At 37.4% G+C, this 17,885-nt stretch overlaps 1 protein-coding gene across 2 annotated transcripts in view; it reads left to right on the top strand.

Moving 5' to 3' along the window:
- Positions 1-17,043, top strand: part of MOXD1 (monooxygenase DBH like 1) — a 48,984-nt gene extending 31,941 nt beyond the window's left edge. For both annotated transcript variants that reach the window (XM_072332624.1, XM_072332623.1), the window contains exons 6-12: positions 1,538-1,640; positions 4,874-5,040; positions 6,424-6,615; positions 9,337-9,396; positions 10,307-10,449; positions 13,849-14,017; positions 16,552-17,043. In XM_072332624.1, coding sequence (XP_072188725.1) covers positions 1,538-1,640; positions 4,874-5,040; positions 6,424-6,615; positions 9,337-9,396; positions 10,307-10,449; positions 13,849-14,017; positions 16,552-16,719 — 1,002 coding nt within the window. In that variant the 3' untranslated portion in view covers positions 16,720-17,043. The remainder of the gene's footprint in view (positions 1-1,537; positions 1,641-4,873; positions 5,041-6,423; positions 6,616-9,336; positions 9,397-10,306; positions 10,450-13,848; positions 14,018-16,551) is intronic.
- Positions 17,044-17,885: the final 842 nt, after the last annotated feature.

Here is a 17,885-nt window from a genome sequence, read left to right as displayed (position 1 = left end):
TGCTGTAAATGCTTTCAGCTGACATAAGACAGAACTACTGACAGATGAAGCATCCCAGACTTTCTTTACCCCTTTGCTTCACTGTTTGCCAGCTTAGACTTGATGTGGGCAAAGAGAGGGACTGAAGAGATTACAGTTTCTGGAGCCCTCGCTTGCCAGCCTGCGATCCAGAAACTGCTTCTGAGTGCTACAGTGTAAGGAAGCTGGAGCTGCTACATGTACAAACTGAAAGAAGCTTAATCCAATATGAGCATTATCTCTGATGTACTTTGTGCATTTTCGCCATCAGCTATGCTCTGACCTAGTACTTTCAACTTTCTTAATCTAAGTGAAATAAAAAATTCATATAAATACCTTATCATTTGACAGCTGTTACAGAAGCTTTTGCAAGCATGCTCCTCTTGTTAAAGATCCACAGAGTGCAATCTGGAAGATCTGGGTTACACCCAAGATTACTGGAGTACTCAGTGCTTCAGTTTATGCTTATGTAGCATGAAGATCATAATAATTGTAACTCTATACTAAAATTAATTCTTGAATGTCCATCAAGAATCGAAAAGTTAGGATCTCACATTGCATATCAAAATACTATCTGTAACATAGTATGGGGCAGATTCATTCCTCATAAAGTGAGTACAGTAAATGAGCTCACCTATAAGATACTGGTGATTTGCTTTGAATCAGGAATGAGCTTCTGAAACAAATCTCCCAGTTATCCCCACTTATCTAAGCTCCTTTGTTTGAAACTTCATCCTATTTGGGAGGATGAAGTTAAATTTAATGTTTGGGGGTGAACCCAGCACTTCTCAACAAAAAATGGAACTCAGTGCATAGAGATTGCCCAAGGAAAGCAGACTGGAGACAGTGAGTCTAGCACAACCTGTTGCGCTGTACAGATCTATTTCTTTCTCACTATTTGGCTCACTAATGTACATGTTGCCACAAATACAGTTTTTATTGTTGAGACAGTTTTGCTTAAAATGCAGTGGTTTGCACTTGAAAAACAATCTAATTACGAATGACCTCTGTATTCCCTGCATGTTACTGCTTTTGTAATCTAGAAGCACTTAAAATGTTGACTCACTTTTTCATAAGGATTTTATTGTCAGACTAAATGCTTAATGTTGCACTGTTTATACATCTCAAATGGCATTTCCATTTTCCACTCAAACAATAAGAATAAATAATCACTAGATCATAAGATAATGCAGGTTGAAAGGGACTTTGGTAAGCCTCTAGTCCAGCCTCCTACTTGAAGCAGGGTCAGTTATGAGGTCAGACCAGGATGCTCAGGGCTTTATCCTCTGGCAAACACAAAAGCTGTCAATTTATACTGGCCTAGTTACTTAGTGCATGCAGTATTAAATATATTATGCTACAATGTCACACTCAGAAAGTTTTAAAATAAACGATGTTTATAAATTGTATCATTTATATGACTGTATCATTTCAAAGCAGTAATGGTATTCATATATAAAAAACTAACTCTTAACCATGGGAAAAGTTCCTTAGCTCAATGTGCATGTGTTGATTCCAGGGCTTCACCTACCCTCCCCATGTTGGATTATCCATTGGCACAGCAGCTGACCCTCAGTTTGTTCTTATGGAGGTGCATTATGACAATCCAACATACACTGAAGGTTTGTACCCTCCTGTTCTGTAAAATAAGCAATATTGTAAAATGTACTCATTGCATCACACTGCAAATAGAACAGATGCAAAGCTGAGTCTCATTTTCCCCTTCTTGATATTTTCTGGCTCCCCTGTATTCCTCATTACACTAAGAAACATAGCCTGAAGAAAGTGGGGGATTCAGAGATAACAAAGAATTGTGGACCAGGTGAATACACCTATTATCAAGACATTCTTTGTGTTATCTCTCTCCTTATTCTTTGTTTTTGCTTGGAAATCCAATCAGACTGAGAGACAGCAGCACATCAACCAGACTGCAAGATAGCATCACTGAGAACAAGCCTTTTATAAGCTTTGAAGTACTTTTAATACATCTGCCTCAACTGTGGCAATTTCTGAACGTAAAACAAAAATTCAGACTGTTGGCCATTCATTATGTAAAAACAATTTATCTTAAATTATAAGCTTCTCTTTTATAATGCTTTTTTTTTTTTTTTTAATCTTCGCCCTAAAATTTATTTATATCTAGAAGAAATAAAAGGAAGTTTTGTTTTCCCTTTCTAAAACTGAGACGCTCAGAAAATCTAGAATACTTCAAAGCTGACTTTTGAAAAGTTCAGTAATGTTTTCTGCTTTTATGCAGAAGTTTGTTGAGATTCTACGCCTAAGGATATTCTGATTACTGGAGTAAATGAACTGGGTAAAATTCATTGCACAGTGTACTGGTTCTGTACAGCCCCATGCATTCAAATAAAATCTTCTGTGTTTTCTGGGGCATTCCATCGTACTGCTATTCCCCCTCTTTATGATGTCTGTGAAGAACTTTCTTAAAATTGTTTTATTTAATGACAGACTTTCACCCTTCAACATGCATATTCTTATGTGATACAGTAAGTGGAGACACTCAGGATCAGGCTGGAAGGGGCTCTGAGCAACCTGATCTGGCTGTAGACATCCCTGTTTGTTGCAGGGGAGTTGGACTGGATAGTCTTTAAACTCAAATGATGATATGATTCTGTCCTTGGTAAAACATGATTTCCCATCAAATATTACTTGAAAGCTCGGCACATCATGTGCAGAAAACCTCTTTTCAAATTGGACCGTGTCCCTAAATTTACCTTTTTATTTTAATTGACTGTGCTGTATGAATTTTTCTTAGCTTAAGTGACGCGTACAAAATCTGGGAATCAGGAGTTTTGTTTCCTTTGTAAGAAATCGGTGCAGCTTTGCCATGTTGAGACAGTCCCAAGTGAACACAGGTCTCACTGAAGACTTAGGAAAATTCAGAGATCATTAGCAGAGCAATATGTGTGTGATCCAGATGGTTTATCTTGTCCCTGGCTAAACACACGGTATAAGATTGTCCCAGGAGAGGGAATGGGAGAACCCAAGTGCTTTTGCTGCTTGAGTGCGGGTGGGATTCTTGAGTCCTCCCACCCATCCTGCCACCAGATCACCTTCACCACTGTTTTCCCATTTCAGGGCCTGTGTTTTCCCAGTTTGGGTCTTGCAGTTAAGCCAGCAGCCTCACCTCTGCATGTGGAGAAATGTTTGCCTAAGTGACTCAGGTTCATAATCAGTGCTGGCTCCCGGTCAAGCTCAGAAATGTATGAACTGGTTCTAGCTTGGAGGGTTCTGAATGCTTCTTTTTCAGTGACATCCGCTTTTAATTTGAAAGATGACTTCTTTTGAGTCTGTTTATCAAAAACTCTTAGTTATCACAAAAATTTCTGGCATTTAGATGTTAGCAGGAGGCTTGAGGGAGGAGAACCACAGTGGAAAAATCCAGGTTGATGGGATTAAAGACAGCTTCAGTAAGAGAATGAATACAGATTCCAAAATGAATTAACACTGAGATGTGAGATAGTGTATATTAACTAAAATATAATGATCTGTATATTACAGATGGTCTCGTAGTTCCCTACCACTAGTAATTGGTTGTGCATAGCTCATAGCATTTGTTCCTTAACTTTTATGAACCACACTATCTCAGGTGTCAGTGACTGGGTAACTTAGCACCTCCCGTATCCCTCTGTCATTTGTCCATCTTAAAACAGCCTGCTGAATTCATACTGATGTAAAATTTGGTTTCAACCAGTGCTATGTCTGTTACTTTTTTTAGAAGAATAACAGAGGAAGCCTCTTACCTTCTCTGAGATACTTGGCAATGTTTTTGCATTTTTGATTTCAAAGCTGAAATCTGAAAAAGAGCAATAAACAGGAAGGTAACATGAGATAACACAGAATTTAGGGCTTGTGTAACACAAAGCAATCTTTGTTTCTGCTTGCGTCTTGCCCTATAAAAATAGCTAAGGCAAGATAAATAATTATAAAAACTTAGTGGATGGAGACAACATAAATTCTAAGTAGATACACAAACAAATGAGTGTGGCTAAACATCTAGATGTATTAAGTAGATTCATACCGTTCTCACTTTTAAAGCTCACCGTTCTTACAGCAAGATTTTGCTCTTTAAACTACTCTTGTAATCAAGAGAAATCCTTGAGGGGAAGATTAAATTCCAATGCAGTTCTCTTGCCTTCTTTGTTCAGTGTGGTAGTATTATACTTAAATTTGCGATTTTAGAAGCTTTTTCTCATATCTTTTGTTGATGATCTCTTAGTTGGGAAGACTGCAAAAAGGATGTATTTGGTCATCTGAGGTAAACTGTGATGTGACAGGCAATCCAGAATAGAGGGAAAAAAATATTATTAATGGAGGGGCTTAAGGTGAAGGAACAGAATTCACAAGGAGAAGGTAACCCAAGTCAAATACTTCAGGGGGAAAAAAAATGCAACACCTTTAAGCTCTGCTTTAAATAATTCATTTTAAAACCATACATGGCAACTTCTGAGGTTTTATCACTTCCTTGTATTGTTTTTTATGCCTGTGATCTACTTTCTTTTCTCTGACATCCATGCTGGGTAAGTCAACAGAAGGAACGTGGGGGCTTCCAGCAACATACATTTTTCATTCCTGTCTGAACACCGCAGATATCAGCATACCACTTTTAACAACCTTATTGTGGGCTTCCCCTGTTTATTGCTTCCCACATATGGTTTGATTCATTTCCAGGTTATTGAGGTTGATTCTTCAATTTTCTTGTTAAAAATATAACAAAGAAGCAAACAAAAATAGGACAAGCCTTGAAAAATGTGAAATGATTGGATTTTTATTTCTTTAATTATTATTTTTTTAATACTGACTTACTGCCATGGCTGACTGTGTTATTTTGTTGCAGGCTTGATAGATAACTCTGGTCTGAGGCTATTTTATACTCCAGTTTTAAGGAAATACGATGCTGGTGTTATTGAAGCCGGTCTTTGGGTCAGCCTCTTCCACAATATCCCACCAGGCATGCCTGAATTTGTGTCAGAGGGTCACTGCACGTTGGAATGTCTAGAAGAGGTATGCGTACTGTCTAAAACTAGTGGCTTTCATGCTTAGAATTAGTTTAGGACAGCCTCTTTATCTCCTTGGAAAGATTTTTAGTTGCTGGTTAAAGAACTGGGTCAAGACATCTGCTACATGCTGCTCTCCAGAATTTCAAGTCTTTAATCTAGATGTTTGGGATGCCCAGTATTGCTTTACTGATCTGACAAATATTGGATGATGCAGTGCTTGTGACAATTTAATTCTGTGTTTGGTATATAAACATACGTTGCTTTCCATGGCAAAGATGTTGGTAGCCTGAAATCACTAACCTAGGATGACAGTTAAGAGTGAGTTATTAAGATATATGTGTGTGCAAAAGGCTCCTAATAGCAAAGTGAAAGTCTGAAAAGTATACTTAAGCCAACCATAGAAACTAAAGATGACAGCAGGTTTTGTTCTGTGGCCCAAAGCACAGGATTATGCATCCATTAAACATTTGGTTTCACAAAGATAGCTACAATTTTTCTGCAGATAAAGGAAATAGTTTGAAATCTGTGATTAATACATCATACTCTATCATTTTTAGAGAAAGGCTGGATCAACATCTTCTTTGCATGATGTAGATTGGAATGAAGGGGCAAATTACGTACAGAATTTTGGCTTGTTCTTGTTGGTGTTAAAAGTTGCTTATAATTGTAATATATTTCCACTTAAAAATACTGGAGTAATCTATTGTGGCATGTTTTCTGATTTAAAGGCTGTGCTTGTCACATACTGCAAGAATAAATTCTTTCTCGTTTGGGCTCTAAACAGGAGAAAATTAGTAAATCCAAAGTTTTCATCTGCAGATCTCAGGTCTAATGGAAATTGTGTCAGATTTGTTGATTTTAAAATGTTTTTAACCAGCAAAAAGAAGTTTAAGATGAAAACCTACAGTATTTTACTACCCACTGTCATGAAAATGGAAGTAAAGCATATTGTAATTGCAGCCTCTTAATATGTAGGGCTTCTTCTGGCACAGTGTTCATTCACAGATGCATATATATAAATATATATATATAGGCATCCATATTCAGTAGCATTGGCCAAGAACAGTAAAATAATGTGTAGGTTTTGATATAATACACTTAAAAGTCTTAATATACTGAGAATTATTGGCAGTCCAGTAGATTTTCATAAAAGCTGCGTACATTAGGAGTGAAGACATGTTTTTTTTTAATTAAAATAAATCTTAAAAAATCTCTAGGACAAAATCAACATTTTTGCATATTGAACTATTAATTCGCATTCTGATTTACTTTTGCTCCAGACTGCATTTTGCTGTAAAATATGAAATGCATAGATTAATACATCTTCACTCTGGATTACACTACATTGCCTCTAGGCATGCTGATGATCTTGATTTCCCCATGCCAGGCTCTAGGTGCTGAGAGGCCTAGTGGGATTCATGTGTTTGCAGTCCTCCTTCATGCCCACCTTGCTGGCAGAGCCATCAGAATGCGTCACTTCCGCAATGGTGAGGAGCAAAAGCTGCTTGCTTATGATGATGAGTTTGACTTCAACTTCCAAGAGTTTCAGTATCTAGAGGAAGAAAGAACCATCATGCCGGTATGGCACTCTTAATTCTTTTCCTGAAATTGTTTAAGAGATCACTTGCCTAACATTTACTCCCACTTAGGATTACTTTTGCTACAGAATTTCTTTGATGTTTTGGTCCTTTTTCCAGTTACTGAAATAGACTAATGCATTAAATCTGATGTGTCTCATGAGTATCCACCTGGTTCATTACAAAACTGACCTGGACCATCAGCTCATTCACTGGATGTGTTTGATGTCCACAGATGCTTGTTTTGAGCTTTGCTATCACAAACGCTCAAACAAAGCAGGAAATATAATCACAGGTGTGCCGGGTTGCACCTTTGTTGTGCAGCCAACCAGATGAAGGATGGAAACACCACCACGGGGCTTTAATGAGCCCTTGGAACTAAGTAGCAAATCACAAATATTTGTGCACAGCAAGTATTCACCCTTGCAAGTGTGTTTACAAATCAGCCAAATTTTCTCTTTGTTTTACATTTTTATTTATTGTTAGGAATAAAATTCTAAGCTTGCATTCCACATGAGATTTCACCGAGTAAACAGAATTTTGGGGAAGAAGAAATCATGGTATTCCATCTGCTGTTTTTGTGATATTGTATTATACTTCTTTAAAAGTCCTAAATAAATGTATATTACAAAGCTTTAGATTAAACCAGTAGTTATCCCTAGGTATTTCATGAAAGCAATCTATGCTTTTCGAGTGAGTCACTCACTAAAAAATTATCATTCACCTCTTTTTAGTTCGAGCAGGCACCTGTTTTTGAAGCTGTGGCCTGAGGACAGAAAGCTTATCACTGCAAAGGGTTGGATACTCCAGTTCTGACTAGCAGAGCAGGTAGAGATGTGTTTGTTCTGGTGTATGTGAACAAGCCTATTACTACATTAAATTGGTTGGATGCAAAGTGTCAGACAACTGCATTTTATTTATAACTGGAGCTGTAAAGGCCATTGGAATGACTGAACTTCAAGTATAGTAGGATCCCCATTGTTTGATCTCCTAGGCTTTTTCTTCAGCCTCTTTTCCCATGCTGTGGGTTACTCTGACATTTGCCCCTGAAAGGCAAAAAGCTAAAATGTTGACCTTGAAATTTATTATCTGGATGCTCAGGTGCAGCATCTATTCTTTGAAGTCCAACTGCTTGTACTCTATGAGGACTTCAAAGACAAACTCCTCCAGGAAAGAAACATTGAAGAGTTTAGGAAGAGGGCTGGCAGAAGATGACAGGTTTACAGAGAAAGCCTGTAATACTTTTAGGAAAATCCAAGCAGATTATAGAGAAAGGCCTCTTAAAATTCAAGAACAAAAGGGAGTAGACAGCAAAAAGACTAGATGAGGTATTTGATAGTATCTGCAACTTAACAGACAGCTAAAGTAGAAGCTGGAATTCTTTCTCTGAAGTGAGCCTGTTCCACGCCTTTTGTTTTCATCTTATGCACAAGTACCAGTACTATTCTTCATATACCATTCTGGTGTAATTCTAACCAAGACTAATTGATTATCTAATAATGCTAATAATAATATAAGAAAAAAAAGTTATAGAAGCTCTTGTTATTCTCTCCCAATATCTCTTCTTTCAGCTGTGAAGTCCAGATGATTTGTTTTCTTTGTGTACTGATACCACCTTCTGAATTTAGAACCTAAAGATCTAGTCTTGCAAATGGAAAACTTTTAGTGAATGTGATCCAGCTCCAACCAGGAGAGCCAGTGTCCTCACTGATGTCAGCTGGCTTCTTGCCACAGGGAGCAGTGATACTGTGCCTGTTCAAGCTCCCTCAGAAGGCTCAGGCTTCATTTGCCAAACATAAGGTTGACATACCTTCTTTTGGTAGCCCAGATTACAGTTAGTGCTAGCACTGACCTGGCAGGAGTAAAGCTCAAAAGGGAGGGGAAATTCTCATCCTTAGAGAGGTAACCTGATTTCTTTCAGGAAGAGTGATACAGTGGGTGATAAGGGAAGATGATAACAAATAGAAAGAAAACAGAGCAAGTAAGCCTCTGGCATTCTTAAGACATGAAGTTGCCCCAGCATGTCAGATTTTTGAAGTATGTTCTATATTCTTCAGTATTTTTGTTTCTGTTGATTATAGTGATTTTGAGACATGTATTTGATTAAGTACAGGGAACAAAGGTGTTGCCTTTTTATTTAAAAACACTGTTGAGACAGCAAACAGTTAATTGTGCATAGTTGAGAGAGTAAGTGTTCAGCCCTTCCCATACATATCTGTCAATGCAGCTAAGTCTTTGCCTGCCACTCCTCTACTCCCAGACTTGGCAGATAAATAGCTGTTATTGTGATGTGGAAAACCTTATTTTCCTGATTTGTCAAGTAATTCTATAGAAGTTGGCAAGATAAATTAGCCTGGGAAAATATATGCAAAGTAGTACTGGAAGAGTTTTGGAGAAAGGATCGTGTGTATGCAATGTCTGCACATGTAGTTTTCCTGAAAATAGGCTTTTAACTATGCACTTCCATTGCTGTATGAAGAAATAGATCACCCTCTTGAGAAGTCTCTGTTTAAATCCATAGGAGATCCTTTGAGGATCTGGGCTAACATGAATGTTAAGTGTCAGATTTTGGCAAAGAATAATTCCCTAGTTCTTTGCTCTTTTAAGACCTTGTATCCACTACTCTGATCCTTTTTTCTTAAGTTTTTGCCATCATCTGTAGTTACTTGAAGTCAGGGCTGATAAAATTCAGAAACTTGAATTTCTTAAGTCTTCTGTTTCAGGGGGATAATTTAATCACAGAATGTCACTACAGCACTATGGACCGAATACGCATGACATGGGTAAGAAAATCTTATTCATAAGGTGCAATTAAAATGTGTGAGATTACTTAATTACACAATAACATGTCATTTCTAAGGTTTTAAAGTCATAAGGACTGTTAGGATTAAAGTCTGATCTCTTGCATAATGCATTCATATGACTAGTTTATAAAAATAAGCAAGCCATTTCATAACAGATACTGAAAAATGCGATTTCAGTAGTTAAATGAATGCTTTCTTCAGAACATACATTAACATGTACGTTCTGCATATTCTAATGAATTATGTTCTACATTCCTATTACTTGTGGTTCTGTGAGATTTATGGAAGTGTTTCCACAGGATTTAGGGACACATAAAGGTCATAAACTTGTCCATACTTACCTATGTTAATGTTAAATTCGATTCTCAGTGGAAGACTATTTCAGAACATGTTTCTTCTGAGAGCTAAAAATCTTACTCTTTTACAGCTAGCACTCCTTTGTTCTTGAGTCCATATAGTCCATATGGAAACATATTCCATCCCAGCTTCCATTTTACTAGGCAGAGCTCATGCTATTTCTTATTAAGAAGACTAATTATCCTAATAGATTTTTCCCGCACCGGTCCTGAATCATGGTAGATATAAGTACATCTGAGACAGCCAAAAGTAAGCCTGAACTTTTCAGATCAAACTTGAACGTAACAGGGGCTTGTTTTATTGACCATTTTAGTTTCTGGCATCTCTTCAGCTTAGGAGTTGTTGCTTGAACTTGCAGTGTATTTTGTAATTCATTACATAATGTTATTGTTACCTGGTCACCTAACATGCAAAGTAAACCTGTTGACTTGGGCCTCCTGCTACACATTCCATTAGCATACAAATACTAACCAGTGTTTCTATCTGTGGTGTTCCAATGGTACCTTGATTAAAAGAAAAATCCCATTTTCAGGGTGGTCTCAGCACCAGGAATGAAATGTGCCTGTCGTATCTGCTCTATTACCCGCGGATCAACCTCACCCGGTGTGCAAGTATTCCAGATATCATGGAGCAACTCCAGTTCATTGGTGTTAAGGAAATCTACAGACCGGTCAGGCAAGTGAAATGTTTGTGAATATATAATATATGCAACCTGTTGTAAAATCACTCATGACACTTTGTTTTGATGAATAACCTATGCTCTGTAGCTACTTGTTTCTCTGGCCAAATTGCTTTTTATTATGTTTTATTATTATTTGAAAAATAGTTTCCTTTGTTTAAAAGATTATTTTTCTTGCAGCAGGTACCTCCCCACCAACCATCTAGAGAAATAAAACTTCATATAAATATCATATCAATGCTTCAAATGTATTAGTTTATCAAAACGTATCAGTGAAACACTGATATACAGATGATTTTGAAAAAGTAGGACTCCGGGAGCACCATTGTTGAATTAGTCTGTGTAGATCTGCTGTCATTAATTCTGCTGAAGTTGATTTACAGCTGCTCTAACCATGTCATCGCTGAAATGTATCACTCACATCCACTGTTTTGTCTCCATAAAGACCAAAGAGTCAGTGAACATCAGTGGGTGCCATTTTTTCCAGATGGAGAAATTCAGTGCTTTATACTTCATACACCTTTGCTTCATCCGCACTTCCATGTCAGACGCCATTTGGTCAGATTTCTCCTCTGCTGCCATCTGTCACATGGCAACAAAATGTATTGGAATACTGGCTGGAGTGTTCAGCTTCTACTGCCATACTGCCAACATCTGTCTCTGAAGTAATGGGCCAGCATAATAAAATAGGAGATGTTTCAGAGCAGCCCTTGTGGAACTGATGCTCACATCTGGAGCTCACCACTGTCTCAGTGACACTGACAAGAATGCATAAAATGGGAAGAAGTCCTAAGTAAGAAAGGAAATTAAGTAGATAAGAGAAAATTAAATCATTCACAGTAAGAGATAAAATGGTAGATAAGCATCATAAATGTGGAAAAAAGAGGCAACTGGAGTTTTAGAAGAATTAAAAGTCAGAAGATGATATGCAAAGTATGTTGAGAAAAAAAAAATGCAGATAAAGTAGTAGAAAGAGGAAGAAGAGGCTTTTGGTTAACCACTGACTGCAGAAGTTGAGCAAACACTGTCTTCTGAGACTTTGATTTCCTCTTTTCAGGGAAACAGACCACTGCACATTTTTGCAAGAAAACAGGATTGCGTCAGAAAGGAAACCCCCTAGCATCATTATCATTTTTTCTTTCTGAAAGAAATAAACCACAATATACTGAATATTGTCCAGCTGCTCATATTGAGAGGATCTGACTAATTCAGTGTCTACCGTGGTAATTCAGTATCTGTAGTAAGCCCTATGAAGACCCATGCAGTTCAGCTGGCATCTGGCTGCTGGCCTGCAAATTTGCAGAGGGTGTGGCATGGGGGGGATGGTTAAATTAGGCATTAGAATTTATTCAAGTTAGCAGAACTCTTTCTGGCCTTCATCATGGAGCCAAAGGCAAAACCAGCACACTTCCCACTGAGTTGTTGGATCTAACCTTTCTGCTTTATGATGTCACTAGGTTAAACTGCACAGTGATGTTACTTTCTATAGCAAGGTTTCTTATAAAAAGTTTCTTATAAACTAAAGTAACAGTAAAATTTTAAAATTAAGGGGATAGGTTACTCTCATGGCCTTTTGTTTAAATTTTAAAATTGACTTTCCTTATGCAGTATGTCTGAATAAAACCATACAAAACCTATCACAAAATAATTTAATGTACAGACTTATTAGTCTTTGTTCTGTAGTTTATATCCAAGACTGGATATTTTAAAGAGAGCCAGAATGCAGCCAAGGTCTACTTCATTTTGACACTACTGCTATTTACAGTCTCTCTTAATACAGGGAGAACACAGTTTCTAAGCTAATCCTAGCAAAAAGAGTCTTTCTGAAGTTATAAAGAAAATATTCTAACGAATGTATGCTCTCCTGAGGGTTCATTCATGATAACTCTATTTAAGAAAAAAAAAAAAATGCACATTTGGCCTGGGGAAATAAAGATGTTTTGAATAGAGTAAGTATGCAGGCTGTCTGCTGTAAATGGAAGAGTAATTAGAAGAAGAGATTGTTAATGCCTCTAGTATTTATGACCTAATCCACAATTCTTGTTTCATTAAGCTCTGTTAGCCTAAGGGTATGTGACCCAATGCTCATCTCTCTTGTGTCAGTTTTACACTGGAATTGCTTCACTGGCTCCTCTAAAGTCTCTTGACTTAGACATGAAGGCAACTGGATGCAGGATCAAGGCACTGGTGGCTCACTTCGAAACTCTTTTTTTCCCCCTCAGTCTGGTGGCATGGACAGTGGTATAAGTAATGAGGAGTTGAGATTGAAATGATTGGGCTACAATAGTGTAAACTAGATGTCTGACCAAAATCAAATCCTCCATGCCTAGATACTGAATGCAGATTAAATTGGCATAGGCAGCATTTTACTCAATGCAAATGGGAGGCAGTGTACTGCAAAATAATACAGGCCTGCCTAAAATGTTTTAGAGGGATAATACACACTTCATCCAAACAAGAAAAACAAAACATTAGGTTAGTTAAAGTTTCTGTCACTTTATTTTTTGCACAAGGTGTATCTGGCTTTGTTTTTAAAAACTTGTCCCATTCACCATTTTTTTTCATTTCACTTGAGTCAAACGAGAAGAAAGAAAAAACAGTAGATAAGCTTTTCCTTAGCTATTTTTTGTTTGCTCATTATTTAATTTTATTTTTTGTTATTACTATGTTTCAGTTTTCTACTACTAAATGAAAGATAGGAGACCTCATTCCTTCCCCTCCTCCATCTCAGGGAGGTGGTGGGTAGCAATACTAAGCCCACTTGTCTGTGGCGAGGGTTTCAAAAAGTCAGCTTTCCTATAGAAGCACAGCAGATATCTAACCCACCTCTTGCCAATAATTCCCTTGCAGCCATAGCACTAAGACATGCCAAAAGAAAATGTCCAAAAAATTGGTTATTTTCATTCAATTTTTGGCAGCATTGCCAATCTAGCAACCCTGTGCTAGGATAAGGTTTGACCTGTTATCTGAGTAATGGCCAGAGCTTTGTGGAGCCATTTGGAAGCAGCTTTCTAATAGCAAACATTCTTCTACAACACTGCCTGTCAAGCCTAGTAGAGGGCATGATTTATTTATTCATTTGTTTGTTTGTTTATTCCATTAGGGTAATTTGGATCATCTGTGTATTCAGTTTGTAGATGAGAAAATAGCAGTGTAATTCTTAATTAAAAATCCTTCACTTCTAAAAGCATCTGGCAGCAACTCCTAAATGACTGTTCTGTTGAAGTCAGTGACATTGTATCAGTTTTCACTAGCAGAGATTTCAAATGAGTTCTATATATATATTTATAATGCATATTAATGGTGTGTTTATTTTCTTAGTAAATTCCCATACCAGTTCTGACTTGGTAGTGCTTATTTATGTTTTAAAATTCTTTTTACTGATTTTTCTTCAGGACTTGGCCTTTTATTATCAAGAGTCCTAAGCAGTATAAAAATCTGTCTTTTATGGATGCAATGAACAAGTTCAAGTGGTCCAAATCAGAGGGTCTCTCCTATAATGAGCTTGTGCTTAAACTACCAATGAATGTGAGATGTTCAAAAACGGATAATGCAGAATGGTCGGTAAGTCTGTTCTCATCTAAGCTTTCTAAATCTTAAAAAGGAGGCAACTATGACATGAAACAAACGGGATTATGGTCTCTTCCACTGTGTCTAGGCCATGTATTCAGATTAGGTGTTAATGTTGGTATCAAGTTTCCATTGGCTCCCTCCACTGTCAGGGACTTATGTTAGAGTCTTGTAATGGAAGATTCAAAGTTCCTAAATCAGATTTATTCTTTTAATCACTCTGTAGGGGAGATTGTATTGGCTACATAAGGAAGACCCAGGAATCTGACTTCTTAATTCAGACATCTAAACCTCTTATATTTATACAAAGTCTTCCAACATCTCTGTTTTCTGTTGGCACTGCATCTTAGAGATATCTGTAGTAATGGGCCAAAAAAATGCATCAAGCATTGCCTGTCTTTTTGTGCATTCTTTCTTGGAAGATTTTAACTTTGATAGTTTTCTTTTACCTGTACTTTTGATGAAAAAACTGTAAGATAAAAATAATTTCCCCTTAATTTATTATTTATTCTAAATTACTGTTATATTAACAGGACCTCTGGGAAAAACTCTTATTATTAATGTTGATATGTGCTTGTAAACAACTACTAGCACAATAAAGTGTCATCTGCTGGAAAACATGCATTGCTCCTTGAACTCCTTTACAGATTCCAAATTCAAGATTTGATTTTTTTGACTTTTTTCTCCCCAGAAGGGGAAATTGTCTCATTCTGCTAGTTCATTTCCTAACTGATTTTAGGCCAGCTTAACAGAGCTGATACTAAATACCACTCATGAGATAGGTGGTAGGGAATTGTCACTCTGCAGAAAAGCTTCTGTTGCTTCTGAGCTGTCACACAGTAGATTCAGGTAGTAGAGAAATTCCCCTTCCAGCAGCAGTGTTCTCAGGTCTCTCCAACATTGGGCTGTTCTGCCCACAGAAGGGCAGTGAACTATTGTGAACTATAAGTAATCAAAGAGATCCAGATATATGTGGGGTTTTTTTTGTTTTGTTTTGGTTTTTTTGTTTTGTTTTGTTTTGTTTTTTTTAATATTTTCCCCACTGCAGACTTTCTGTGAAGAGTAGTTATTGAATACATGTGATAATAGAGCAAGTAACTATTCATTGGCTGGGGTAAGATTTTTGGCTAATTGCTGTCCAGTAGCAGTTGCTTAGCCACTTTTTCACTGATTACTAGTGAGAGAACAAGTAAAGAAGATGGAAAACACTCAGAATTTTTATCAGGAGTGGATAGGCTTCTTTATTCTTTGAGTGGTTTGCTTTCTGGAAAATGCTGTTCCACTTTATCTTACAGGATGAAGGAATAGTGTTTGGGTCTTAACTTTGTCAAAAAGTGACTTCATTGGAACTGGGAGTACTTAGTTCTCTCTTTATCATTAGTTTCCTATTTCAAATGACTCAGTCATATTCTTCAAAGCTGAGATTAGGGCTCTTTCCTTTTCCTTCCCTAAGTAGGGATATTACATGTAATTGGCTATACTCATCAAAATCAGAAACAGATTTAACCTGAAAGGCTAAGCAGTGAGTTGTCACAAGAAAGTAAAAACTTGAAGTGGAGGAAGTGAATTGAAAATACCTTTATCCTGCTATAGGGATAGCCTAATGATCAATTTTATCTTTGTCTAGGAATAAGCCAGTATTGGGATTATTCTTTCTCTGCAGCGCATGATAATTGCAATGTTGAGAAAAACACTAACCATATATTGTACAGTTGGACATTCAAACCTTCAAAAATATTTGTGCCCAGGGGTTCACTCTTCATAGAACTTATTTTCTTCAACATAAGCCAAACAGTGTTTCATTTAATTCAGGAATTAAACCATGTAAGCATGGAGTAGATTTAGGAAATTTATAACTAAGTGGAGCACCTAAATCTCTCTGATTCCATGTCAAAGCCAGGACAAACAGGTAGATGCCATATTCCACAAAAATTGCACTGTGATCTAAGAGAAGAGTAAAAATGCCCAACGTATAGAAGCATGACATAGCTCTGGGTAGCCCTGCTTGAGTAGAGAGTTGAACCAGATGGCCTCCAGAGGTCCTTTCCAATCTCAATCATCCTGATTCTGTAGGACTAAAGAGATAAAATGTGTGCACCATCAACTGCCTTCTACATGTAAGTAAAAGCCTTGTATGTGCAAATGAATGCTTTCAGATATCATCCAGTATCTCAGTAGCGCTGTAACACTGTAGTCTTCCATTTTCATCTTACAGAAAGATGAAAACAAAAACCAAACCAGCCAGAAAATCCCACAAAACAAAACAAGGTCATACAGATCAACCAACAAAAGCCTAACCTCGTTTACTGGAGAGGATGCCAGTGTACACAGCTGTTCCCAAGCAGAAAACAGTGGATCCTCACACTGGCTGATCACTTGACATGTAGTATATTAATATTTTTACTGAGCTTGATGTCTTCACAGTAAGATTCACAACTGCAATACAAAGCTAACAAAAGATTCTCGTGCAAGCTCTAACAGATCTAATCTTATATGATGAAACTGATAATTTTTCATTTTAATTGCAGTTCCAAGGCATGACAGCTTTTCCTCCTGACATAGAGAGACCATACAAGACAGAACCAGTAATATGCAGTTCATCTTCCTGTTTACCTTGCAGTTTATCCCTCACTCTGTTGTTTGTGGTACATGTCACATACAGTACCATAGGAAACTTTGGGCCCTTTGTACAATAATTTTTATTCATTTGTGTTCTGTATGCCATGCAAGTTCTGATGTGTTTGCACTGTTGCTGTTGTAGATTTATTTTTTTACATATTAATAAACTAAATTTGCTAGTTCAAAATAAAATGTGTACTTCCTTTGGAAACTGTGGTTTACTTGGTTTTCAATGTAAAGTATATACAAAACACAGTAGGTACACTGGCACGTTGCATATTGAAATCTTTTCACATAAAGTTTTGTTACACTTTGTCCTGGCTCTTCACATCATGTTTTCAAAACCAACTATGTATATGGGTGAAATTAATAAACTAAAAGAAACTTAGTTATTCACATTCAACCTGGAGTATGCTTTATTATTTTGTCTTGGTTCTTGATATGTACAGATTAAGAAGTTATTGCTGTAAACGTGTACTTGGGTATATCTGACTAGCACTCGTAGTAAAACCACAGGGAGGATTTATTCAGGGGAACATGTCTAGGAGCAACACATTGCAACTGGTCACTCCTCCTATAAGAAACTAGTTGCCACAGTTGTTAAATGGATGAAAACGGGGACAAAAACCCAAAACTCCCCATGGGGATTCTTGTACAAGGAGTCCCTGGCTGACCAGGGGATTCTCTTCTCATTTCTTCTCTTTGTCTTTTCTTCAGTCCCTGACAGCTCAGTGTTTCTTTCTTCTTAAGGTATTGGGTAGGACAAGCAGAGCTTTGGTGAGGCTAGTACACCCTTGTTGTACACAACCTTGATATAGCAGAAGTGATGAAGATCAGCCTATCTACATTAGGAAGTATTACTTCTCAGAAAGGGTGGTCAGGCACTGGGATGGACTGCCCAGGGAGGTGGTGGAGTCACCGACCCTGGGGGTGTTCAAGGAAAGACTGGATGTTGTGTTGAGGGACATGTGTTAGTGGGAGCTATTGGTAATAGGTGAACGGCTGGATCTTTTAGGTCTTTTCCAACCTTGGTGATTCTATGATCTCAATGCCCGGCACTGGTATGCACAGAGAAGGGAGTCCAAGCCTGCCAGAAGCTATTGTTAGCACATGCCAAGCATCCTGATACGCCAAACAGTTGATAAAGAGCTTATTTTTTGCATATCACACACCTTGTATGTGACTTTTTTTTTTTTTTTTTTTTTTTTAATGTGAAAATCTGTGTCTTCTTTACTCAGATGTT

Source organism: Excalfactoria chinensis, chromosome 3, assembly GCF_039878825.1.
Source record: "Excalfactoria chinensis isolate bCotChi1 chromosome 3, bCotChi1.hap2, whole genome shotgun sequence".
Lineage (NCBI taxonomy): Eukaryota > Metazoa > Chordata > Aves > Galliformes > Phasianidae > Excalfactoria > Excalfactoria chinensis.
The sequence above is the reverse complement of the archived record's forward strand: the minus strand, read 5'-3'. Positions and strand labels throughout refer to the sequence as shown.